General features: G+C 43.6%; 1 protein-coding gene across 1 annotated transcript in view; it reads left to right on the forward strand.

Moving 5' to 3' along the window:
- LOC147211364 (gamma-aminobutyric acid receptor subunit gamma-3-like) overlaps window positions 1-26044 on the forward strand; it is a 99961-nt gene that overhangs the window by 40407 nt on the left and 33510 nt on the right. The window contains exon 3 of the mRNA XM_086126388.1: window positions 5336-5403. Within this exon, the coding sequence (XP_085982514.1) occupies window positions 5336-5403 (68 nt within the window). The remainder of the gene's footprint in view (window positions 1-5335; window positions 5404-26044) is intronic.

Genomic DNA, 26044 nt, shown 5'->3' on the forward strand with positions numbered 1-26044 from the left:
GGAAGCTGAGGATCCACTGGCAGATCGTAGGGGACAAGTGGAGAAGTTTGGGGGTGAGGAGTTGTGAATGCAGAGCTGAAATCCACAAACATAATCCTTGCGTAGGTCCCTGTGCTGTCGAGGTGCTCGAGGATGTAGTGCAGACGTATGTTGACTGCGTCTTCCACAGACCTGTTTGCCCGGTAGGCAAACTGGAGAGGGTCCAGCAGGGGTCCGGTGACGTTCTTTAGGTGGTTCAGCACAAGGCATTCAAAGGACTTCATGACCACAGACGTCAGGGCGACAGGCCTCTAGTCGTTCAGTTCCGATGTTGCCGATTTCTTGGGAACTGGGATGATGGTAGACTGTTTGAAGCAGGATGGGACCTCACACAGCTCCAGGGATCTGTTGAAGATTTGTGTGAAGACCGGAGCCAGCTGGTCAGCGCAGACTTTCAGGCAGGAGCGGGACACTTTGTCGGGCCCAGCAGCTTTCTTGATCTTCTGCTGCTTGAAGAGCCGTCTCACGTCCTGTTCATGGATCTGTAGTGGAGAAAAAGAGGGGGGGGGGGGGGGGTAGATAGAGTAGTTTCTGGTAGAGGTGGGTGTGTGTGGGAAATGGGGGTGTCCTTTTCAAATCGGCAGAAAAACATGTTTAGTTCATTAGCAAGACCCTTATTGTTCACTGTTTGGGGGGATGGCATTCTATAGTTAGTGATTGCTTTCAGGCCATTCCACACAGATGCAGAGTCGTTAGCAGAGAACTGGTTTTTCAGCCTCTCTGCATAGCTTCTCTTAGCGATGTTAATTTCCTTTGTCAATTGGTTTCGGGTGTGTTTGTACAGTGCCCGATCTCCACTTCTAAATGCGGCCTCTTTCTCTTTCCTGAGTTGCCTGAGTTTGGGAGTAAACCATGGCTTGTTATTGTTGAAGGAGCGGAAGGACTTCGCGGGTACACACATGTCCTCACAGAAACTGATGTATGATGTTACAGTGTCTGTGTATTCATCATGTGTGCCCGTTGAAGTTTCAAAGACGCCCCAATCAGTGCAGTCTAAGCATTCTTGTAGAGCTAGCTTTGCTTCATCTGTCCATTTTTTCACAGTCTTAACAACCGGTTTAGCACATTTGAGTTTCTGTCTGTATGTAGGTATTAAGTGGATTAAATTGTGGTCAGAAAGACCCAATGCTGCACGGGCGACCGATCGGTATGAATTTTTGATTGTTGTATAGCAGCGGTCTAGAATGTTGCCTTCTCTGGGGAAACAGTCGATGTGCTGCTTATATCTGGGAAGTTCACGGTTAAGATGTGCTCTATTAAAATCGCCCAAAATGATCAGGGGTGACTCTGGGTATTTTAGTTCAAGTTTGTTTACTTGTTCGGCTAGCGTTTGTATCGCCGTGTTAGCGTTAGCTTGTGGTGCAATGTAAACACCGACTAGTAAAAAGGAGGTGAACTCACGTGGCGAGTAGAATGGCTTGCAGTTTAAAGACAGCGACTCCAGGTCCGGGCTGCAGTGTGCGTCGAGCTTCGTGACATCAGTGCACCATTCTTCGTTGATATAGAAGCAAATCCCACCACCTTTCGATTTCCCTGATAGCTCCGTGTCGCGGTCGGCTCGGAGAAGGCGGAAGCTGGGTAGATGTAGCGCGGAATCCGGGTGGCGGTCACTGAGCCAGGTTTCAGGGAAGCAGAGCGCAGCAGAACGTGCAAAGGTTTTGTTGGTCTTTGTGAGGAGAAGAAGTTCATCCATCTTGTTTGGCAGAGATCGTAGATTAGCAAGATGGATCAATGGGAGCGGGGTTCGAAATCCGCGCTGCCGGAGCTTGACAAGCACGCCGGCTCGCTTCCCCCTCCTCCGGCGGCATTTCCATGCTCCGTACAGCGCAGCCGCTCCGCTCGCGATTAGCTCCGAAAAACCTTGTGGATTTTCGTGTGCTGGTGAAAAAAGACAGAGCGTACACTCCCCAATGCGCAGCAACTTTTCCCTCGTGTAAGTAAGCCGCTCAGGGTCGCCAAAAACGAAAAACGAAAATGACAAAAACAGGGATAATACTAGGGAGCGTGTGACCGAGGCTGCCATACCTGTCAGCGCCTGATGACGTATAACACAACACAACACAACACATAGGACACAGACAGTCGTGCAATATTCACCACTTTTCTGCATACACTTTGTTGTCTGAAGCAGTTGTAGTTGAAAGAGTAGAGGATCAAAGTGTCCTTTCACCAGTGGATCAGAGACGTCATGCTGAAAATGTGCACACGTCTGCTACAAGCTAAGTTTACAAAGCAAACACGAAGCTGTAGCGTCCATTGACGAAAATAGATGAGTTCACTTCTCCTGTCCCACGTAATCCGCTTCAAACTCCAAACCGCGACTCCCAGTTCCACATCCGCATCGGCGCTGCGCGCTAACGCTCCTTTCTTCTCATCGTCGGCTCCTCAAGCCTTACATCCATCCAGCCGCAGACCGTTCAACAGCACCGATCTCTTTGCTGAACAAAGCGGGGCTGTGAAAAATGCTGCCCATGACAGGCGCAAAACACAAGCGCCCCGGGACTGTCCAGCAACGACAGTCAAATGGCGCCGACATTCCTCCCAGTCAAAAACAGTGCTGGTATACCCATGCTGCCGAGAGGGCGCAACCACCAAGCACAGAGTCTCCTCCTTGATGAATGTCGTGGCCAAAAAATGCTGAAAAAAGTCCACATCAGGTCCACACAACATAACAAACACAAAGTGACAAAACAAACACAAAAACAACAAAAAAAGCAAGGCTCATGAGAGCACTTGCCGACGGCTGCCTACTCGGGCGCCATCTTGACTGCAAAGCTAGTGCTTCCTTTTGCTGCGGCTAAGCAGATAGACTGTGGTTCGGGTTAGGTTTTGTGTCATTTTAAGACACATTTATGCATAAAAGTACTGAAGCGCTAATGTGGCCAAAGATCAAGAATATGTCCCGTATTTTTTGTTTTCTTTACCCGGAGACTTGCCAATGTTACTTTCAGTGATATAAGAGGGCTGACAGAAACTGAAAGGTGGACATGTAGCGAAGCCAATTTTGCAAGAGAATTGTTGTCCCTAATTGGACAGTTGGTGTAGCGTGACACATTCCTGGAATGGAACCAAGCCTCCCAGCAGGCATCCACCAATGCATGCCCTGCAAGTCGGGTCCTTTGGTTCCCAACACACTTGATCCGCACCCGCACACATGAACACACCTGTGTGTCCCTAGAGCCTATTATGTTATGGAAGGGCATCTTGCAAATGACTAGATTTGTGATATATATATATATTTTTTTTTTTTTGCTAAAATGCCAAACTCTACAACATTAAGAAGCACAAAGAATCGCTGAAATTAATATCTCATGGTTCATGGAGTCAATTAATTTTTCATGGCTCAACTCCTTCATTAGAATACATGCAGACTGTTTGGTTTCGTTAAGTGATTCGACTGCAGTGTCAAAGTATCCTTGAGGTACTAATTGCTGTCCGCTCACCAGCATCTTCTTTTGTTTCTGCTCAGCATTACCAAGCTTCATTTTTACCCGATGTAACCTGCAGTCATAACTTAAAGATACCTTTTCTCTCTCCTTGATATGGTGCGCACACACACACACACGCACACACACACACACACACACACACACACGCACACTCAGTGCAATTGAGAAATAATTATTTTACAGGGGGGTAAAAATTTAACAAGATAATGTGGTTGTACAAGTGTGCACATCCACTTATTACTGTATATGCTGTAAAAGAGCATGTGGCTTTGTTCAGAATTATCCAGACACATTCAAAGTCATGTAAAAGAGTCCTGCTTATCATCAATAAAAAGTGTGAATTGGAAGAAAATTCTAAACATTCCCTGAAGATATTTCTTGAGGTTTAGTATCTATTAAGTGAACCATCCCAGTGGCTGTACTGTCATTTAAAGGGTACGGTAAAGATGAATGAACGTTTCATTTAGTTTTCCGTTTGGGCTGCATTAACTTGGGTATTCGTGATGATGATGTTGACGTCTCATCTTTTTCGCTCCACTCATTCTCCAAACAGCAACATTCAGTTGTTTATTTTGTCTTACCTTCTCTTTCAATGAAAAAAATGTTTAATTGTACAGGTTATAGGTCATATTAATGGTGGAAAGCGTGTGTGTGTGGACTTTTTATATCCATCCATTTTCGGATCCACTTATCATCACAAAGGTTGCGGAGGGGTGCTGGAGCCTATCTCAGCCGTCTTCGGGCAGTCGGCGGAGGACACCCTGAACCGGTTGCCAGCCAATCGCAGGGCACACACAGACGAACAACCATCCACGCTCACACTCACACCTAGGGACAATTTTGAGTGTTCAATCAGCCTGCCATGCATGTTTTTGGAATGTGGGAGGAAACCGGAGTACCCGGAGAAAACCCTCGCAGGACAGGGGAGAACATGCAAACTCCACACAGCTGGAATTGAACCCGGTACCTCTGTACTGTGAAGTCGACGTGCTAACCACTGGACTACCAGGCCGCCCCCAGAAATGTATTCACTTGAAAAATTTGAAAGAGATGCGTTTTCCATGTAAATCCCCTCATCCGTTCCAATCCCCCCCAAATTCAGACAGAAATGTTTTCTAAAGCATAAAAATACATCAAAATATGTAAAAAAATATATATTGTGCAATAATTAGATTATTGCACAATCTAAATGAGAGGTGTGCATAATGTAAAAAACAAAGAATAGAGTAAAGAATAAAAATGATGGTCATTTAACTTTTAACTGCGTCCTCATCGTTTTTCTCCCTCTTTAGTCCATGTTCTCTCTCGGAAGTGGTTTTTGCCTGCCGTTTTGAAAAGAACTTATCCAAGGACGTTTGCTTTTGTCGGCTTTTAACAGTCCTTCGAAAATGTCCAAGGCATTATCAGCATTGTGAGCAATCGCCCGATTGGGGAACACTTTTTCTAGGTAATTCGCATTTACGTAAAACCATCGGAACACATCCTGGGCGAATGACGAGGACGCTACATCCACACCTAACTATCTATACACACACATAGACACATACGGTAGAGGTCCCTCTTAGCCAATGGGATGCCAGGATGTTGCTCGGTAATAGCCAATGGGAGAGCAGCTATAAGTATGTTGCGTTCAGGAAACTCTGAGCTGCGACTACTGTATTTTTACCTTTCGTATCTTGAAATTTCTTTCATAACAAGAGGCAATATTTTCCTGTTGAGGTGTTTCGTAACTTGAAAATTTCGTATTAAAGTCGTTCATAGGTCGAGGTACCACTGTACTGTATAATATTGTATGACAATATTTCATGCAGTTTTTATTCATTTTTGAATACTTTGGACTCTTTCAGTGAAGCCAACAGTCATTGACGTGGGCATATATGTCAACAGCATCGGCCCTGTGTCATCCATCGACATGGTGAGTTCAATCAGTTTCTCGTTCTTACTTTGTGTTGCTCTCTCATTGCCAATGGACTCTCTCACATCTTGTGAAATTGTCATACATAAATGCTGTACACAGTCCTGCAATCCCCTTTTATATATTTTTCTCAATCTTATTGGATGACTTGCCTTCCTCATTAAGTTCAATTCATCCATTTGTAAGTTAAATGTCCCGTGGTTGATCTCCACATTCCAGAACACAAAAAAAATTCAAATAACTTCACAAGAGATACACACTTACTTTTATTTATTTAATTTGTCTTTTTTCAATACCGGTATATGTTGCAAAGCCTAAAATCTCTATCGAGTGTCCATTGATTTACTTGCATGATAAATACTTGGTCTTTTAAAAATAAATTGAGCTTAAATGTAACAAAGATGCACAACAAGTATTCCGGATACATGTTTCTCGGAATGCTGTAATTTGCCCAGCAAAAGAATAATGGCTCGCCAACCCGCCATTATTCCAACTGGAACCCTGCGGGTTTGTTCAGCAATTAAACGGACAACTTAACGAGGCCATTAAAAGCTCAGAGAAACATAAATAGGAGGCTTGCAGCTTCCGAAGCAGATTCTGAAGTCTAGTTTAATATTTTTTTGATCACCTCCTCAACCTTTTTTATCAGCTGTATCAGCCAAATGTGCCCACTTGGCCATGGAACAGCTGAACAAGCGATGACTCCCGTCCTATTCGGTCCCTTAAAAAGTGGGGGTAAAAGTCTGCAGTTAACGCACTTCTTGTTGGTTTGAATTCAAATCCAATATGAGAATTGTGTTTCCGCCCTCGGTGATGGTACTTTCATGGCTGCCAATGGAACGGGTTCCCTTGTACTTATTGATGATGCGACTGCTAACCACAACAGCAGCAGGATACATTTGGGCGATGTCTGCTCATATTCGGCCAAATGCTTCCAAACTCACCTCACTGGACAGCACTTCACAGTGCAGATGGACAATAACCCGAAGCACACTGCAAAAGCAACCACACAGCCCCCCCCCCCCCAGGCAAATAATTGAAGATATGCAATGGTCAAGTTCATCACCTGGCCTGAATCTGACTGAGCATGCATTTTAGTTGCCGAAGACAAAACTGAAAAAAAAAATGTCCCAAGAACAAGCAGGAACTAAAGACAGTTGCAGGCCTGGCAGCAAGGCTGTAGTCAAGTCCACCTTTATCGAGTACCAGTCAAGTTCAGGTCACAAAGGCTCGAGTCCACAAGGTCAGAGTCCAAGTCCAAGTCCAGATGTGATTAAGGAGAAACCTTAAGACAGTAAAATAATATTTTCACAACCACAAAGTTAGGGAAATTTCATTTTGATAAAAAATCACGAATAGGACATATCAGCATTTCAAGGTCAAGGTCATCTTTATTGTCAAATATGCTTTATGTGTGACATGCAGCATAGATGAAATTTCTTCCTTTCAATCCTCCTCAGTGATGAGACCATCACTGCTGTGGTTTATTGTGATGCTTATTGTAATATAAGACTATTTCCACATGTTACCCTTTTCAGTTCAGTTACGTGACATTGTTGTTTTATTTTTCATTATTTCATAATTGCTGTATTTTGATGTTATTGTTTTCATCGCGAGTTGCTCTGCGATTCCCAACCTTAGTCAGCTGGCCGGTGAGTCGGTCTACACTGACACCGAAATGTTTCAGTCACACAGAGTGTTCACCATTCCTCCAATTCTTTCCTCTATGTTGCACTGATTGGCGGCACCCTGTCAGGGTTAACGACAGTGGGCACCACAATGCAAATCCGCTCCTGTCCTGGGAGTTTGCTGGAGTGGATTTATCTCGAATGCTCCCACTCTCAGTCTGCCTCGGCATGTCTTCCACTTTTGTCCATTTTTTTTAAACTCCCTTTCCTCACTCAACTGCACACGTCAGCCTTAGGCTCGTCACCCTGATTCACGTCCAATTGGTCATTTTCTGTCATATATGTAAATGTTACTGTACATTGTGAATATTTGATTGAAGTTTGATTTGAATAAAATCACAAATCGAATCGAAATCGCAATATTGTTCCGCCCTACTTCCATATGTCAAAACAAATCAGAACTACAATATCCCCCCCCCCCCACTCCCCCACCTTCCTCCACCTACTCTACTGGCTACCACTTTGTCAGTATTGTGAAGAACCTCAATTTAAGAAAACCAGAGCCAACATACTCTGTATTTACAGTCAGAGAATAATGTCCAAACAACGTTTGTACAATGGCTTTTCCAGAATTGCCCGCTGTTGTTTACTGGCACTGTGGTGCAATCAACAGACAGAAACATGTTGCAGAGTTGCACCGCTATTTTTATAGATATTTGGTAGACTAGAGCAGGCTAAGAGAGATGCTAACATGGTGTGAAGCACTTCTCTGACGTCCAAATAAGGCCGTGGCTAACTTTGCATCTCATGAATGACAAGCAGCACACCATTAAAGAGGTGGTCCCCAACTATCGGTCCGCAATGCTTTTACACAACATATGCATCAGCGATCAGACATGAAATGTGCGTGACAGCAGCCAATCAGAGTCCAGCTTTTCCTTTTCCACTTTGGTTTGCAAATTGAAAACAAAGTGAAAGAAACAAGACAAAAACAATGATCTCAACACGCAGCAGCTAAACGCATAGCTGATGGACAGTTATCTCCCCAATATGAAACTATTTTGACAGGAATGTTGCCCACCGTTGCATATGGGGTAGTATCTCCAAAAGCGACTTTCAGTAAATGAATTTGTTGCGCAAGTTAAGTTCGCAAAAACAGGCAACACACCCATTCAATCATTTGAACAAGTAGCACCCAAGTGATGATGTGGAAAGCATCATAACGTGAGAGGAGTTTGCACTGGCTGCCGACGTATTGTTAGCAGTTTAACCACTACTATGTAGCCGTGCATCCACCACCGGGCCAAAGCAGCATTTTTTTGATCATGCAAATAAATGGACAATCACCTGACCCCTGCACCTAATAGAAGTTCCACCGTATCGTCGTTATGCATCTAGCCATCTATTTTGAAACTTCTTGGCTGGGAGTTGTGCCATTGTGCAGCAGTAAGGTCCACATTACAATAGTCACATCTCCTCTTGACCTGATGATGTTTTTTTCTGACATATCTCAACATTTAACACCAGTAAGTAACATTGCCACCGCACCACGCCCACTACTTTTCTTCTCCTCTTTTTCTGCAAGTCTTCTACTGCCAACTAAAGGCTCTGCTAGTAAGTGTTTCAAGAAAAAAAGTGCATTCCAGGTAAAAATTAATGTTATGTTTTGTATAATCAGCTCTTAAGGGGCCACTGTAAATTTTTTGGTTATTTTTTTCTGTAAACTACCGAAAAAGTGCCTCCCAAATGTATTGTCAATGTGCAAATATTTTCGTTTAGAGTATATATTTGTTGAAAAGGAAAAAGATGGTCAAAATACCATCAAAGAGCCAGTGTTTCTTTTCCCCAGAGTTGTATACAAACCGTAAGACACTCTGAAGATGGATAATAGCGATGGCACTGCTGTCAAGGGCAACCTGTCAAATACTGTACATGTTTATAAAATAGCAGGAGGTATGCAAGACACTCAACATAGTGCAGCAACATGCAGCAACCAAAAAACAAGACCTTCAGGATGAAACATTGCTGGTTATAGCTGGTTATATCGCTGGTATATCCTCTGGTTTGTGCTGATGGCAATCGATCAGTTATTTACAATGCCACCCTGCAGCATGCATTGTATTCCTCTAGCAGTATTTTCATCCTGATTTGGAGTCAGGGGCGCCATATGTAATGACCATTCAAAGCCTCCATGATTGACAGATGGTGCTACTTAAAGTTTGTATTGATTTATTGAGCTGGTTTGGGCTCCAAGTCCCTGGCTGTGCCTCGGTTTGCACCTGCATATACAGTACAGTAATTGGTTCTGGTGACATGTCACACACCTCCACAACATTTGAGTTGTGTAGCTTTAGCTCTTAACAAGCAAACCATCCAACCAACAGACGGCAAAAAACAATACCTCTCAAACAGTGGCATGCCACGGCGCTAGCTTACTGTTGCGGGTTCCTTTAGGTCTTTCCAGATACAGCAGTGCAAGAATACGAAACCAAGCCGACACGAACTGATCTCTGATGCGTTAATTAACTTCTACAAAGGCATGGCTGCCGGCGTTTGGCGTGGAGGAATCTAACTGGTCTAGTGATCATAAGGCTTTTGTATCTATCTGCTCAAACATGCTGTTTTTTCTGACTGGTGTTGATTGAACCACAATGTGTGTGACTCCGGGAACCTTTGTCAGCTTTTTGCTGCACCCTGACATTGTCTTGATTGTTGTTTTGAATGCCGCTGTCAGAGGGAGCTCAAAGCTTGCTGATGGAGACAGAAACTCATTTCATATGACATCCTTTCTCTTTTGAGATGAAGGTCATCCTTTGGAAAGGCAAAATAAGCAGGTTGAAAATTGCTCAACTCCCGGACATAACAAAGGTACAAATATGTATCCTTCCACAATTAAAAGAAAGAAGGGCAAGCGGGTCAAGGATGAAGACAGTGAGTAGTTATTCCACATCATCCCCACAGCTCAGCCTTCAGCTGTCTCAGCACAGAGATTCATTTTGAAGATGCAATCAATGACCCAAAGGCAAGCTTGTCACTTGGGCAATGCGGCTTAGACTTGGTTTTTTATTTGCTGCAACTGTCGTTGCGCCGTTTGCTCTTAATTGTTGAGCTCACGGCATCCTCCTTTGCTTTTGCCTTCGGCGCACTAAACTAGAACTGTATTTCTACTAAGCAATTTTACAATGTTAACTGCCGTTCCTGTCATTGAAAGCTTATGGAGTATGAAATGTGAAGGAATGTGATGAATCTAAACATAGGTAAGCCGAGTTCATTCAATTGTGGCGTATAAAGGAAAAAAAGTCTATAGGACATAGGTGTCAAACTCAGGTCCTGGAGGGCCGCTGCCCTGCATGTTTTCCAAGTCTCCCTGTTGTAACACACCTGATTCAAATGAACAGGTTCAATGTCAGGCTTGCGCAGAGCTTGCTGATGATCTGATCATTTGAATCAGGTGTGTTGCAACAGGGAGACTTGGAAAACATGCAGGACAGCGGCCCTCCAGGACCTGAGTTTGACACCTATGCTATAGGAGGTTCTAATTTCACGTTTATGTTGGATCTCTGGAATCTCAATCAAGGTGATGGGACTCTTGAGCTCCAGCTGTGATTTAAGTTTGATAAAAAAATAATATGTTAACCAAAAACGGTGAGCTATTTTTAACTGAACGTTCATCTCACATACATGCAGATGCATGCTTATAAATGAAAAGTGAAATTTAGTCTTGTACAAAAGACTAAATTTTAGCCTGTGGCAAGTTTTGCTCCACAAAAGAACGGCCACCTGTGGATGCACTTAAGCCATAGTGCAGGTACGAGGACAGTAAGACACCGGCATGCTTGAATAATTGAGGCCATAGAGACTGAAAAACATGGAGGCCCTTGTTTCTGCCGGGACTGATGAAGCTATTTTTGTGGCAAGGAAAGTCTTGCAAAGTGCGCAAACTAGTACCAAAAAAAGTATACAATTGCATGCATTCACACACACACACGCGCACACACACACACACACACACACACACACGCACACACACACACACACACACGCACACACACACACACACACACACACACACACACACACACACACACACACACACACACATACACACATACACACACACACAGTTTGGTAAACACTCTTAATCAATTCAAACAAACTGTCCTTTTTGGAAAACACCCCTTAATCAGTCAAGGGAGCTGTTAGAAATTCCCCAGTCTTATTTTGTCATCCTACCAAATTAAACTCTATGATTTTCTATGGTATTTTTGTGGGAATAGTTTGGCTCAGGCCGGCCCGATGGTCCAATGGTTAACGCGTCGACCTCACAGTGCAGAGGTACCGCGTTCAATTCCAACCCCGGCCTTCCTGTGTGGAGTTTGCATGTTCTCCCTGGGCCTGTGTGGGTTTTCTCCGGGTACTCTGGTTTTCTCCCACATTCCAAAAACATACATGGCAGGCTGATTTAACACTCTAAATTGTCCCGAAGACGCCTGGGATAGGCTCCAGCACCCCCCCACAACCCTTGTGAGAATAAGCGGATCGGAAAATAGATGGATGGATAGTTTGGCTCAGTCTTTTGGATCATAACTGTGCCTGTGCATCCTAAACTGAGGCTGAAACCACCTCAACGGGTTCCCTCGCAGCGGATCGCCTTTGAGCCCCTCAGAGATGACAGATACTGTGGCAGTTGCTTCATACTACTTCATAACTGCTTAACCAGTACAACTGCATGAAGCAGCTGGTTTTTTTAACCATTGCAACACGCACTTCGGACACGTTTGATGTCACTTTCAAGAGCCTTCATGCAAAGGTGCCCTAGTGCTTCATAAATTTGTTTCTGGCTTCCTGATGCCTGCTCGCTTGTAGTGACACCGTGCTCAACATGAGCTCCAAAAGAGCATCCAGCCACACCAGAGAACCAAGATCATTGTAAGCAGCGAAATGTGCGATCTGTCGAATATGTTTTTGAAAAATATGTTCACTCTACAAGCAACCTGTCAATCCCAATCACTTCACATCATTATTTTTTTTTGTGTGTCCCAAATGCCTGTGTGAATGTGAGCCAGACCAAAAGTAACAGACAAACAAGCACCTTTTGTCGATGAAAATGACCTCAGAATTTGAACTCAAAACAGTCTTTATTGAAGAGGGAGAGAATCATTACCAAGTAGCCCGTGGTGATTTATTTTCGATGCCACTTTTAAAGAAGAAAATGTATTCAAGCGCAATGATGCTCAAGTTGGACCAAGATCGCAATCAAAAGATGCACCTCATTGTACTCAATCTTTTCTTAGGGGACCACAATTTTCTATAGAATTCCGTCCAAGTGAATTTACATCTCACTTTGACTTAAATGACAAAGAGATTCATGTGCAAGTTGGACAGGTTGGATATTTTAGCTCCCTTTTAAGTGCTTGGAGTGATTTTTACAAATAATACGATAACAGATGAGGAGAACTGCACTGGTGAGTCCTTGCAATCACTCGCTCTGAGTGGGCACATCAGATGGGGAAGCAGACAGCGCTGGTACGCTCGCTCACGGCCTCCCTGCCGCTGGAGAGCGACCCTCAGGCCGCATGAGCCCAACGCCTGTGCTACAACTTGGTTGTTTGTTTGGTAACCTGCAGAATGCTCACCCCTTCTTTAGTGTCCTCTCTTGTTGTGACAATGTGGTGCACAACAGCTGTGGTGTTTCTTCAAATTAGCAATAAGGTTTATACCCTTCCAAAATGGCATTGTTTATATTTTACACAGTGCATTGTTGGATGCGTGTCATCCATGTCGCTGTCACATTTTGTATATTTTTGTACTTTATATGTTCATTTATAAAAACTATTTTGAAGTAATGTAGGCGCATGAGTCCACTTTGTTTGCTAATTTGGTTTAGTGTCGTTGTTTGTGATACGAATTCAATACTATTCAAATATATTGCCTTTTCATAGAAGTGATTGAAAACAATGCACTCTTGGTTTGCAAAAGGTATTATGTGTGAACATGTTGATTTTATTTTTTACACTTGATGAATAGCATAAATGTGTGTGCTGATCTGTTTGTCAGTGTTGAAAAATGAGAAGAGCATCTCGGTTAGTGTTGGAGCCTTTCATGCTTTGCTCTGGGGCCGATGAGTAGCTAAAGACAGCCTTGTTTATAGGGCAAGGCAAAATATCATTACTAAAATCTTGACTTTGATGTGACTTTTAATAGTACTAGAACTTAATATTCTCCTCCATATACTCTCAGTGCTGTCCAAACATCTAATAAAACAAGTTTTATTGACCTGTTGTTGTTGCTGTTCACACACACACTACAATCTACAATTGTGTGGAATCAGGTGCTGATCTAAATCAGTATTGTTCAGCCTTGAAATTTGGTTGGTATTGTATTCAGTTTAAGTTGCCATGAGTCGTGAGAATTGAGTCAGCCGAACCCTTACTTTTAAACGTCTTCAGGCCCAATCCCTTAGCATCACACATAGGCACAGATAAATGTCCAGTCATATCGATGACAAGTCTTTCACATGAAAAGAATGAAAAGCAAGGATGGACAGAGTAGAGCTTGACAGCAAAATTATCATCCGTCGCAGAGTAGCAGTTTGCAGTTGCCTGGTAGTGGCGATAAATTATATATTTGTGAGGATGGGTGAAAAGAATACCTCACTTACATTATCACGAGACAAGAGCCTTCATCACCATGGAGACCTGGAACAAGGGCAGGAGGTGAGGGGTACAGATTGTGGGGGGACAGCAACAATAATGAAGTGCGCGCAAAACATGCACAGGCCTGGACTAGTCCTTCGTCCTATCTACAGTACATGATAGTGTGAGACTCATGAGTGACATGTCGTGTGGCTCGATATGCTGTGATTGAACTTTGGGATGAGGCCTCACAGACAGATGGACGGATACGCACTGATACATTTTGCATTCAAGACGGATCAGTTTGACGGGCAGTTGAGTAACGGGCAACTGTATTGAAGCAACGATAGCATGACTGTGCTGTCTCACAGGGGGATGAGGTGAGGCTAAGGAGGGCTTTGGACAGCCGCGTTTTCAGTTTAAATCAAACACCAACTAAAACCTCATTTAGGGTGAAATGTAGAAATTGGTTCGCTGCTCACTTATTCATATAAATCTCAAGATCGATGCTCATCTTCTCGTGTGATTGGGGGGTTGTGAGGGGTTAATCAGGAAATTATATGGATTTGACCAAGTTGGAGCATTTCCTGAGTAAACTGCAGGTTTTGTTGTTACCATTTTTTTTACATATATGTATTTTTTATTATTTTAAATTAAAGTCTGCAAGCTCAAACCCTCAAACCTAATGTTTCCACCACAGTTTAACATAGACTACCAGTCAAGCTCCTTTGAAAAAAGGTAGAATAGTAAAAATGGTTTGGTTCAGCGAGTTGGAAAACTGCGACTAAGCAAAAATTCAAAATTGGAGGATTTTGAGCTCCTTGCATGATGATGATGGATAAGCGGGAGGCCCTTTTCCCCTTGCAGTCGAAGTCAAATTAATTAATTCCAGTCACATGCACATTGCTGTCAACATAATTTTCATTATTATCACACTGGTGTTCGCATCCCCAAAGAGGGCTTTCGCTTATCTTAGCACAAGCAAGTCTATTGTCACTGTTTGCCAGGAGGAATTACAATTAAGATACTGGTATTTTCAAATTGACCAATATGAGATTGTGCTTTCTACCCAAAACAAAGACCTTACCCGAGTAGCTGAGGTCATAAAAAAATTATATAGTCTCAAGGGTGGCCTTTGTTATTCGACATTGCTGTAAATCAAGACCAAATATGAGATTTCGATTATCCCATGATCGTTCTGGAGGTCATGAAAAGTTAAGGAAACATCAAATAAAAAATTGAAAAAGAAATCGAATTCACCTCTATATTCTAGATTGATAACAAATGCAATCAACTAATCAATTGTTATATGGTTAAAATATTTAAACACGTATTTATATAGCAGAAAAATAATGAGGAAAATGTGTAATCCCACACACTCCCCTGTGACCTTGAGCCACATAAATGGTAAAACAAATAATCGTTATAACTTTCAATAAACTAGCTGGGAGGGACAGTGGTGACTGGTTATCACATCCGACCCACAGTGCAGAGGTGCAGGGTTCGATTCTGGCTCCGGCCTTCTTGTGTGGAGTGTCCATGTTCTCCCCATGCCTGCGTGGGTTTTCTCCTCCGACATTCCAAAAACATGCATGGTCGGTTGATTGAACACTCAATTGTCCCAAGATGTGATCGTGACTGTGCATGGTTGTTTGCCTATGTGTGCCCTGCAGTTCAGGGTGTCCCCCACCTGCTGCCCGAAGACAGCTGAGATAGGCTCCAGCATGGCCGCAAACCTCATCAGGATAAGCGGCTCAGCTAATTGAAGGATGAATAAATTACCTGGCTCCATATACGCTGACAGCACCTTGACGTGCAATGGAATTTGCAGTGGGAAGGGGAAAAAAAAGACAGCATCCATCCATCTCCCCCCTCTTGGAAGGGCGGACCACAACATGGCATATCTCCAGCCTGTATACAAACCCCTGTTGCACAGGCAGCCATCTGTGACCCGCAGGGTCAGAAGGTGGTCCACGGAGGCTGAAGAGGCTCTGCGGGGCTGCTTCGACTCAACCAGGTGGGAGCTCTTCAGTGAGGTTCATGGGGATGACATTGATTCACTCGCCGACACCATCACGGACTACATAAACTTTTGTGAGGGGAACACCGTACCCACCAGGACTGTGCGGTGTTTTTCCAACAACAAACCGTGGATTACTCCCGACATAACGGCCCTCCTGAAGGAGAAGAAGAAGGCTTTTGTGTCGAGAAACAGAGATAAGCTGAAGGCCGTGCAGATCCAGCTGAGGAGAAGGATCAGAGAGGGGCAAAAGGCCGACAGGATGAAAATGGAGGACCAGCTACAGGCCAGTAATGTCACTGGTGTCTGGAAGGGCCTGAAAACCATCTCAAGAAAACCACAAAAGCCTAAAGACATTGACTGGGCAGATGAAGTAAACCGTTTTTTCAACCGGTTTGACCAGACGTCTGTCCCTCCCCCCAACCACCAGCACCTCCTGCAGCTGAACCCACTCTCACTGTGAACCCCCCCCCGCCCCCCCCTCCTCGCATGACCAGCTTCCAACAACAAACAACTGCCCTCTCAACCAACACCACTCTCCCAACCCTCAGTCTGTCTCCTGGTTCCTGCCTGTCTGTCATGACAGTGCAGGTGAGGAACCCACTGAGGAAGATGAAGGTGAGGAAGGCAGCAGGTCCGGACAACATCAGTTCCCAGCTCCTCAGGACCTGCTCCGACCAGCTCTGTGACATTATCCAGCACATGTTCAACCTGAGCCTGAAGCTGGGCAGAGTTCCGCAGCTGTGGAAAACGCCGTGCCTGGTCCCAGTGCCCAAGACCCCCCACCCGAAGGAGCTCAACAGCCATAGACCGGTGGCGCTGATTATCACCTGATGAAGACGCTGGAGAGACTCGTGCTCGCCTACCTGTGACCGTTTGTGAGCTCGTCACTGGACCCTCTGCAGTTTGCTTCCCAGCACTGGGGGACAAACTGCAGCACACCGGAGTGGACCACCACCTCATATCATGGATTACAGATGACCTCACGAACCGGCCGCAGTACATGAAGGCACAGAGCTGTGAGTCGGACAGGCTTCTCTGCAGCACTGGGGTGCCGCAGGGGACTGTCCTGGCTCATTCCTATTCACCCTCTACACCTCGGACTTCAGCTACATCACTCAAACCTGCCACCTTCAGAAGTTCTCTGACGACTCCGCGATTATCGGCCTCATTACAGAAGGAGATGATCGGGAGTACAAGGGATTTACACAGGACTTCGTGGACTAGTGCCTGCAGAATCACCTCCAGATCAACCCTGGGAAAACGATGTAGTTGGTTGTGGATTTCTGCAGGAAACAGTCCTCACCTGCACCGATGAACATCCAGGGTCTGGACATAGAGAGGGTGACCTCATACAAGTACCTCGGTGTTCTTCTGAACAATAAACTTGACTGATCTACCAACACGGACGCCTTGATTAGGAAGGGACAGAGACTCTTCCTACTCAGGAAACTGAGCTGTTTTGGGGTTCAGGGGTCACTCCTTAAGACAGTCTATGACTCTGTGGTGGCTTCGGCCATCTACTATGGCATTGTCTGCTGGTCAGGCAGCATCTCAGCCAGGGACAGAGAGAGACCGGATCGACTGGCCAGGAGGGCCAGTTCTGTCCTGGGCTGCTCCCTGGACACTCTGGAGGAGGTGGGCAACAGGAGGATGATAGCTAAACTGGAAGCTATGATGGACAGACCCTTCCCCCCCCTGCAGGCCACCCTGACAGCACTGGGCAGCCCCTTCAGCCAAAGACTGTTACACCCGCGCTGCAAGAAGGAGAGATACCGCCGCTCGTTCCTACCGACTGCTGTCAGGCTGCTGAACAAACACATGCGAAAACCTGGACCCACCCCATTCACCCATTGTAAATAGCACAGCCACCTTATGCAGCATATATGCAGTTGCACATATGCTTGTATCTATACTTGTATTTTATATTGCATTCTGTACTGTGTACAGTTCATTTTTCTTAAAACATTATTTTGTGCATGCAATACTTCGGTTTTCTTTCTACTTCCCCCCCTCCTTCAATTTTGCTAATGTAGATTGCAAAATTCTCCATTTTGGGACAAATACAGGTTTTATTATCTTATCATGTCTTATCTGTCCATCCACCCATCGTTTTTGCAACTGATGCAAAAACGATGGGTGTTGTGGTACACCTTGAATTGGAACAACAGTTAATTGCAATTATACATACAGTACAGACAAAAAAAATAAAATCACTTTGTGTGGAAGAACCACACAACATGGTAAGAACTTGCAAACTACTGACAAAAAGGCCAGAGCTGAACTTCAAATGCATACCTTCTGACTGAGCCAGACTGGTAAGCAGAATAATTACAAACACCTATTACCTTTCCTGGAACCTCAATATTACTATCCATCATCACCACAAGACCATCCTATGAATAAATCAACATTACGATTCTGACGAAAGGGTTTAATTGCAGGACTTGGCTGCTGTACAGCCATGTGCTGCTTTCCAGAAAGAAAGGAAGATAGGAAGAAAAGAAAAGTACTTGCCCTCGTAACCTAATAACTGCCTGGGCCACTCTCAGCAATGAAATCAATTCTTTCCTACTGGCAATGAGTCTTTCACATTTCTGTGGAGGTATTTTGGCACAATCTTCCAATCTTCATTGCAGAATTGCAACACAGAAATGTGTGTATGTATGTATGTGTGTGTGTGTGTGTGTGTGTGTGCATACTGTATATATATATATATGTATATATATATATATATATATATTAGAGCTGTCAAACGATTAAAATATTTAATCTAATTAAAAATGCAACTGTCCTAATTAACTCAAATTCGCTAAAAATTAATCGTGATTACTCACGCATTTTTTATCGTTTCTGAATTTCCTTTTATATTTTTTGTCCTATTTTTCCCCCATTTTAATGTTCTCATCAACAGGCAATCATGAATCAGTTTTCTATGTGCAAAATGCAAATATTTACTGAAATAACAATTTCGATTTTCAATTTTACATGAAAAAGTCTCACTTGGAGCAGTTATTCACACATAATCTCTCACACAATATTACTGTCCATCAACAACAGTGAAAAAAATATTTTGTCACACAACAGCTGCTTTAACAGCTCTTTTTATGGAATCAAAACAGAGCAATATAACATTATAAAGTGCACATCTAAGGTAAACTAGTACTCAGCCTATCGTGGATTTAAGCCATGGTTGCATACTTCGTTTTTCTCAAGTTTGCTTTGAACACAGCAGTCAGGCTATGTTGATTCTCTTGGTCCTTCTTGCGCGCAAGTCTCTCTACGGTTTTGTGTCGACATCATTTTGGATGACTACACTTGGTTCGATGACAACACTGAAGACGTTTTATTTTCAGTATGGTCGCTACGACTGCACCACTGAACTTCACCGTCACTGTCAGACGAACACAGAGAAGCTCCACCCGCTCTATTTATATTGACACGGAACACTGTAACCTTCCACACAAAATAGTTCCAAACAAGTAACAATCGCGTCAGTGGCATACATCGTATACCTGTATGATACAGGTAACTTTGGTCTTGTCAGTGGAGCAATCTGGCAACTTTTTTAAAGTAAACTTTCCATTCATAAAATCTTTAAGTATCCGTTTTCGGTGTCTCGCGCTGCCGTGGCTGGCAAAACAGACATGGGCGTGGACTTCTGCAGTGCGCTTGTTGTTTTGTTTCTGGTGTATTTATAGAGCAACTTAACATCCGCTTGTGACGTGTGCCGCGTTGATCTCGCGAGGAAAATTTTTATCCCGTTAAAATTCATTTAAATTAATGCCAATAAAAACGTGCTAAACTGACAGCTCTAATATATATATAAAATATACATGTTTATATATCTATCTGTATATGTGTGTGTGTGTGTGTATAGATATATGTGGACAGAAGGGGATATAATTTAGCATATTCTCAATATTTTCGGGCTAACATCAAATATGCATGTCCCAGATAATAAACTTGCTGTTTTCTGTTTAATTTCCCAGAAGAGAATACACACCAATCACCGTTTTTTAGCCCCCTGCCAAATCGGTCTTTGTCTCAATATTGCCTTGCCATGAGTAATGGACTCTCTTGAACACCTTAGTTTTCCTCACCTATCTATTTCCTGTTTACTTTAAAATGTATCCTTGTGGGGATTATGCCACCATCCTCACCTGGTTTCACTTACACAATCCAAGCACTGACCTTGATTTTTTTGCATAATTTTCAGAAATAATTCACTTGCTGAGACACCTTGTCATGGTGGGATTTTCCCTGGAAAGTACAGTTTGGTGTATGCAGAAATCCCCTGCTTGTTGATCAGTGCAATAAGTCAGCAGTGGAATGCACCACATCAGCTATTGCTCTATTGTTGATCGTATGACACGGAGCTCATGAAAGATCATTGGTGGGACACCAGTGAGGGCGGTATAAAGGTCAGTCTGTGATTGTCAGGTGCTAGTCAATGTATGATGCCATTTGACAATATGGCATAAATAGTAAAATATAGTATGTAGTTAGTAAAGTGTATTTTTGAGTCGTCGTCACAGGAAATTTGACGTGTAAACAAGGTTTTTCATCTTCTGCAGTTGTACTCTTACTCGGTGGAAGCTCCAACGAAGCCGACGAGGACTTGTAGGATTACAAGTACACTTTAACTCTTTCTTTGCCACTGATGAGAAAATTCGTCAAGTTAAATGAAAGGGAAGGAAGGACTGCTGAGAGGTTGAGATGTCACGAAATCCAAAAATATTAGTGTCAAAGTCACTGTGTAGAAAATGCACATTTTCTCCTTATTTTGTCCTTGTTTTGGGATTTGAGTGAAACTAAACCATTTTCAAATGGCGATAACGAGAACAGAATAAAACAGAATCATACTTCGTACTTTAAGAGCGGAATCCAATTTTTCATTTAATTCCCTCCATGTTTGCATGGTCATAACATGCAACATTCTGTCGGCCTTGAAGGATCAGTCAAAATCGTCAAAATCAGCTGGCTCTCTTGGGTTGTCTTTTCGGAAAACACTTGGCACCGAAAGAGTGTACTTTCCCGACCATACAGCGCATCGTATGAAATGTCTTAGTGTCAGTTACAGGTGCTATTTCTGTGTTTAACACATCCACAAGATGCAATGTAATATTGGACGCAGGCATGGTCAAGCGTATGCTCGCTTAAAAAATATGGGACTATGCATGCACGCTCGTGTGTGTTTTTAAAAAGGCAGCGGGAGTAAAACTGAGTTTGGTTGTACTTTATTGAAGTATTTAACAATGTACTAAATTATTTTTTGGCCAATCCTCATCCACACATTCATAAAGTCCTAATCTTTGGTATGTAAACTAAACAGCTGGGCAAGTTCGCAACAAAACATGCCAGGTTTCCTCGCATCATTGTCAGAGTCAGTCTCGTTACCATGCGGCTCCTCAGAAAATAGACACGTTAGCCCAAGCATCCCAAATCCATTCGCAAATTGTGGCGTAACTCGTCCAGTGTTGCCTCCCAGTCTTAGTAAAGCCGCGTTCGCCGTCGCTTTCACGCCGCTCGCAACTTCACTTTGGCCGTTTCTGTCCATCGCCATGAGAACAAAGCACAACAATAAAAACAACTTCATGTACCCCGTTGTGCGTATCGCGACCGTGCTATTCCCCTTCTTCTCTACAATGTGGTTCACCAGGATATCGAATGTGAGCGGCAACTCCTTCTTGTTGGTGATGTGGTTGGGCTGGATGTGTTCGTCGGCGATCTTTGTACTGTATTTCAAACTGCAAAGTATGCTTGTCCCTCATCACTTGCCGTTGCCCAAACGGGTTTGTAGGATTGTGGGGATTGGTTGAGATAACACTCGGTAATGGAAGCCAAGTGAGGCTGGCAAAGCGGCAAAATAAAGGATTAAAATATCCAAGAAAGCATCTTTATTTAATGCAGTAGTTCTCAATTATTTTCTGTCACGCCCCCCCTAGGAAGAGGAAACCATCTCGCGCACCCCCCCCCCCCCGGCACGACTATAAATATTATCATTTGTCTATAAAATTGTTATAAGTACACCTTTTCATAACACTGTATATTTATTAACATATAAGAGAATATGGACCAACTTACAACAAAGAATAGCTTTAGTAACTGGAACAGAAAAGATCTTAAGTGCAGCTGAAATTCAAAAATAAAATTAAATCCTTAATTTAACAATAAATATTTTTTGACTGACCATGTCAAACCATACGATACTGAAAAATAAAATGACATAAACCCAATAACTAATAATGCATTCAAACTAATCACCAACATTATCTCAGAGCACAATATTAAAACAACTTAATATTATATAACAACTAACCAGCAAAACAAAAAGATATAAAATAATTTGTGCTGATTTTTAAAAATCAAAGATGATGTCTGGATTAATGGCTACGAGTAGCAGTCACAAAGCGGGATGATTGTTGGCAATATTCGGCACGTTTTCACTGAAAAAAAGACTCAAGTGGCTTATCAGCGTGATTGGGGTGTATTGTCTTTAAGTGACGCTGTCCACTGCCAACATTTTGAGACACAGTAATTAGACACGGGTCTTTTGTCTCCCACCATAGTCACAGTGAAGCCAAGCGCTACATACGCTTAGTCTTAGCTTTTGGGAGACTTTCGTTTGTGTCTTACCTCCGTTTCTCTCCGCCTGTCGACTTCGTGTCTACTCATACTCTGTGCCGTGTGCAAAGCGCGCATGCTCAGTGCAAACAAAACACCGAGCGAATGCTCCCTGCGCACACTCTGCCAATGAGAGCGTCATTGCCCCTCTTAATGTAGTTGAGGTGCAATTGCACTTTATTCTCGGACAGTAAAAAAAAAATCTAAATAAAAAAGACAAGGTCAAACGCGCCCCCTTGACAGAGACTCGCGCCCCCATGGGGGGGGGGGGGGGGGGGGGGGCGCCCCACTATTTGAGAAACCCTGATTTAATGTAACACAGGACATTACACATTTTACTGTAGTAGGAGGGGAGAATGGTCAGTTTTTTCTTTGTAATCCGCCGGATTTTGCTGTGCCACGGTCGTCCTTGCCCAGATGGATAGATGGCACAGATTCATCAAACAAAAGCACCAAGCACCATGGATGAGTTGATCTTGAATGCTCTCATGGCTGCTCAATTCCCATGGTCCCCCGCGTAACTGATAGCTTGCAGTTTAAACTCTGCTTCGTAAGCATGTCTCTCAGTAGGTGCCATTTTCGAGATGTTAATGCACGTACTGTATCCTATGTACACCTACTGGGGGTGTGCCTTTAGCGTCCTCTTTCATGCACACCATTCTCACTTTAAAACTGGCATGCTGTCTTGAGATATGTCCGCCTTTCCTCTATATAAGCGGCGTGTCGGCACAACATCAGTCACTCAAACCCACAGTCACATAACTGTAGTCACAGATTTTGGAACTCGGTGCATAAACAAGGCATTATTAGGCGCCCCGTCCAATGACTTTTATTTGTGCCTTTTGGTTGTGAATATTCGGTTAGTATAGATATAAAATGTGTTTCCAATTACCAAACTTTTATACAATGCATTCTTAATTGAGAAGGATTAGCAGTGAAGTTCACTGGGCCTGATGAAATACAGTCATGAAACCATGACAGTGTAACCTCAACGCCCCTAGGTTTATCAGGGGGGAAAAACAGATGTGAACATGATAAAATAGCGTACCACATGTTGTCTTTATCCCTAAGATAAAAACACTAATTACTTTGTGATAGTTATCTGTTTTTTTTCTAAAATGTTTTGTGTTCTCATTCCATTCACACCGTCACTTAGAAGTGACTGATTAACAGTCTGCAGTGTATATATGCCAAACTTCCTTCTGGGCGATTTGTTCTGAAAAATTGACTTTAACTTCTGTATACAGATATATGGGTCTCTGGACTGTCTGCTCACACATTGTGTGGAATTATTAAACAAGTCAATCTTTAGTTAACTGGCTATTTTTCTGCGTGGGTTTTCTCCGGGTGCTCCGGTTTCCTCCCACATTCCAAAAACACGCATGGCAGGTGGATTGAACACTCTAAATTGTCCCTAGGTGTGAGTGTGGGCGTGCATGCTTGTTTGTCTCTGTGTGCCCTGCGATTGGCTGGCAACCGATTCAGGGTGTCCCCCGCCTACTGCCCGAAGACGGCTGGGATAGGCTCCAGCACCCCCCGCGACCCTAGTGAGGATGAAGCGGTTCGGAAGATGAATGAATGAATGTTTGTGAGCGAGCTGTCCTGCACTTGCACCACACGTCTCGAAAAAAGTGGGCCGAATGGACTAAATGTACTCAATGGTGTGACGTATTTCCGGTAAAATGTCATGAGGTACCGTCATTTCTGGTAATGGCAGGAGTGGTTCAAGCCATACTTTCGAGAATTTCTATCAATTGCCAACGTTTGGGGTAGTTTTTTATCATTGTATGTGCGTGGTTGCATGTATTCATCATTGCATCAAAGAAAAGGCGAGAGGTAAAAAAAAAAAAGTTATCACTGCTGTCTGCCTGCCCCAGACATTCAGGTTCTTCACGGTGCAACTCCGTTGTTTTCTTTTTTCTCTTTCTGAAAAGAGAGCACGAAAAAAATGTAGTTACAGACAGCACCTGGTCTGTTCTCAGCATTTTCTCCTTGCTGATGTGATCCAGCCATCGAACACAAGGGCGCTGGTTGTTAACTAGAACTCCCAGAGCCGTCATTTTGACGGTTCTCAAAATTTGACGTGTTGTTACTCTGTTTACATAGATTACCAATGTCCCTGGCCTTTCGACTTTTTCTGTCTCTGTATTTATATTATTCCTATGTTGCCATTTTATTGTATTAAAAAAAACAAAAATATTCGTGAGTCATTATTCCTGCGCTGTTGGGTTTCCATAGGTACCTTTTTGTCAACAGTATTGACTTTCGACAAAAATAAATAAAATAAATAATAATAATAATACTGAAGGCAAAATTTGAAAATTCAAAGGAAGAGCGCCCGCTGTGCCTCTCGGGACACTCTCACGGTAGAGTTGTACTGCAGCCTGGTGTAGGAGAATGATACTATACTTGAACAATCTTGTGTTGTAATAGTTTTACAATTTAATTTGTAATTATGTCATTATTATTTGTGTATTTATTTATAATTTAAGTATTATTTATTTGGTTTTCTCTAAGTAGATTTGTTTTGATGAATAATAATCACGAAAGGTATGATTCATTTGACGAAATAAAATGTGTTTTTGTTTCATGATGTAATTCAATTCATCCATCCATCCATCCATCCATCCATCCAGTTTCTAATCGGCTTATCCTCATGAGGATTGGGGAGGTGCTGGAGGCGATCCCAGCTGTTTTCAGGCAGTAGGCGGGGTACACCCTGAACCGGTTGCCAGCCAATCGCAGGGCACACATTGACAAACAAACATCGTGCTCATAATCATATCTAGGGACAATGTCGAGTGCTCCATTAGCACTCGACATTGTTTTTGGAATATGGGAGGAAATCAGAGTACCCGGAGAAAACCCACGCAGGCCAGGAGAGAACATGCAAACTCCACACAGGAAGGCCGTAGCCGGAATTGAACCCTGCACCTCTGCACTGTGAGGTCAACGTGCTAACCAGTCAACCACTGGGCGGCCATCGGTACACTATTCAATCAAACTTGTTTGATTTGGCCCATCTTTATTATCTTACCGTGTGAGACAGAGCTGCCCTAACTATCGCAATGAATATGTTGTCTATGAAGACAGTTGATGTGGATCCATGGGGTGTTTTTATGAAAGTGAGTCATGGGCATGTTTTCAAGAAACCTGGAAACTGTTTTAAACTGTGGAGAAAAAAAAATACATAAAGTGTCTCCTTTAAGAGGCCTTACCACAACTGTTATCTCTTACTCCTTCCATCCTGAGCAATCGGCCCCCGTCAGGGACTTGCCCCCCCTCCCGGGTCCCACACCCGGTACGACTCTCGCTGGTGCCCCGCAAGGTTCACACTCAGTGCGGGCCCCGGAAGGGCCCTCGCCTGATTTTTGTTTAAGGAGGGTTGTAGGGCGGCTACTCCCACTTCCCTCCCTTCCAGCGGGGCGAGCCCTGGGCGCCTCACCTTCCGGTGAGGCCCCACCTCCTTCCCTGCCAGCTGGTGGGAATTTAGCCGCAACTGGGGCCCAAGAGCCCCGGCGTTCCCCCCTCGCGCCACTCGGAGGCATCTCCTACTCTGCATGCCAAAAAGTGGTACACTCCTCTTCATGGAATATAAATACTGCAAAATATATTGTGTACCATACTGAAACCCAACTGTCAACCTTTTGGTGCTGGTTCTGCTATTATAATTTCTATTTGGGGGGGGGGGGGGTTGAACTTTCATAAATCAGCTCATTTCAAACCCATAG

Source organism: Hippocampus guttulatus, chromosome 1 (assembly GCF_054856545.1).
Source record: "Hippocampus guttulatus isolate MCC_2025c chromosome 1, RoL_Hgut_1.0, whole genome shotgun sequence".
NCBI classification, from domain to species: domain Eukaryota; kingdom Metazoa; phylum Chordata; class Actinopteri; order Syngnathiformes; family Syngnathidae; genus Hippocampus; species Hippocampus guttulatus.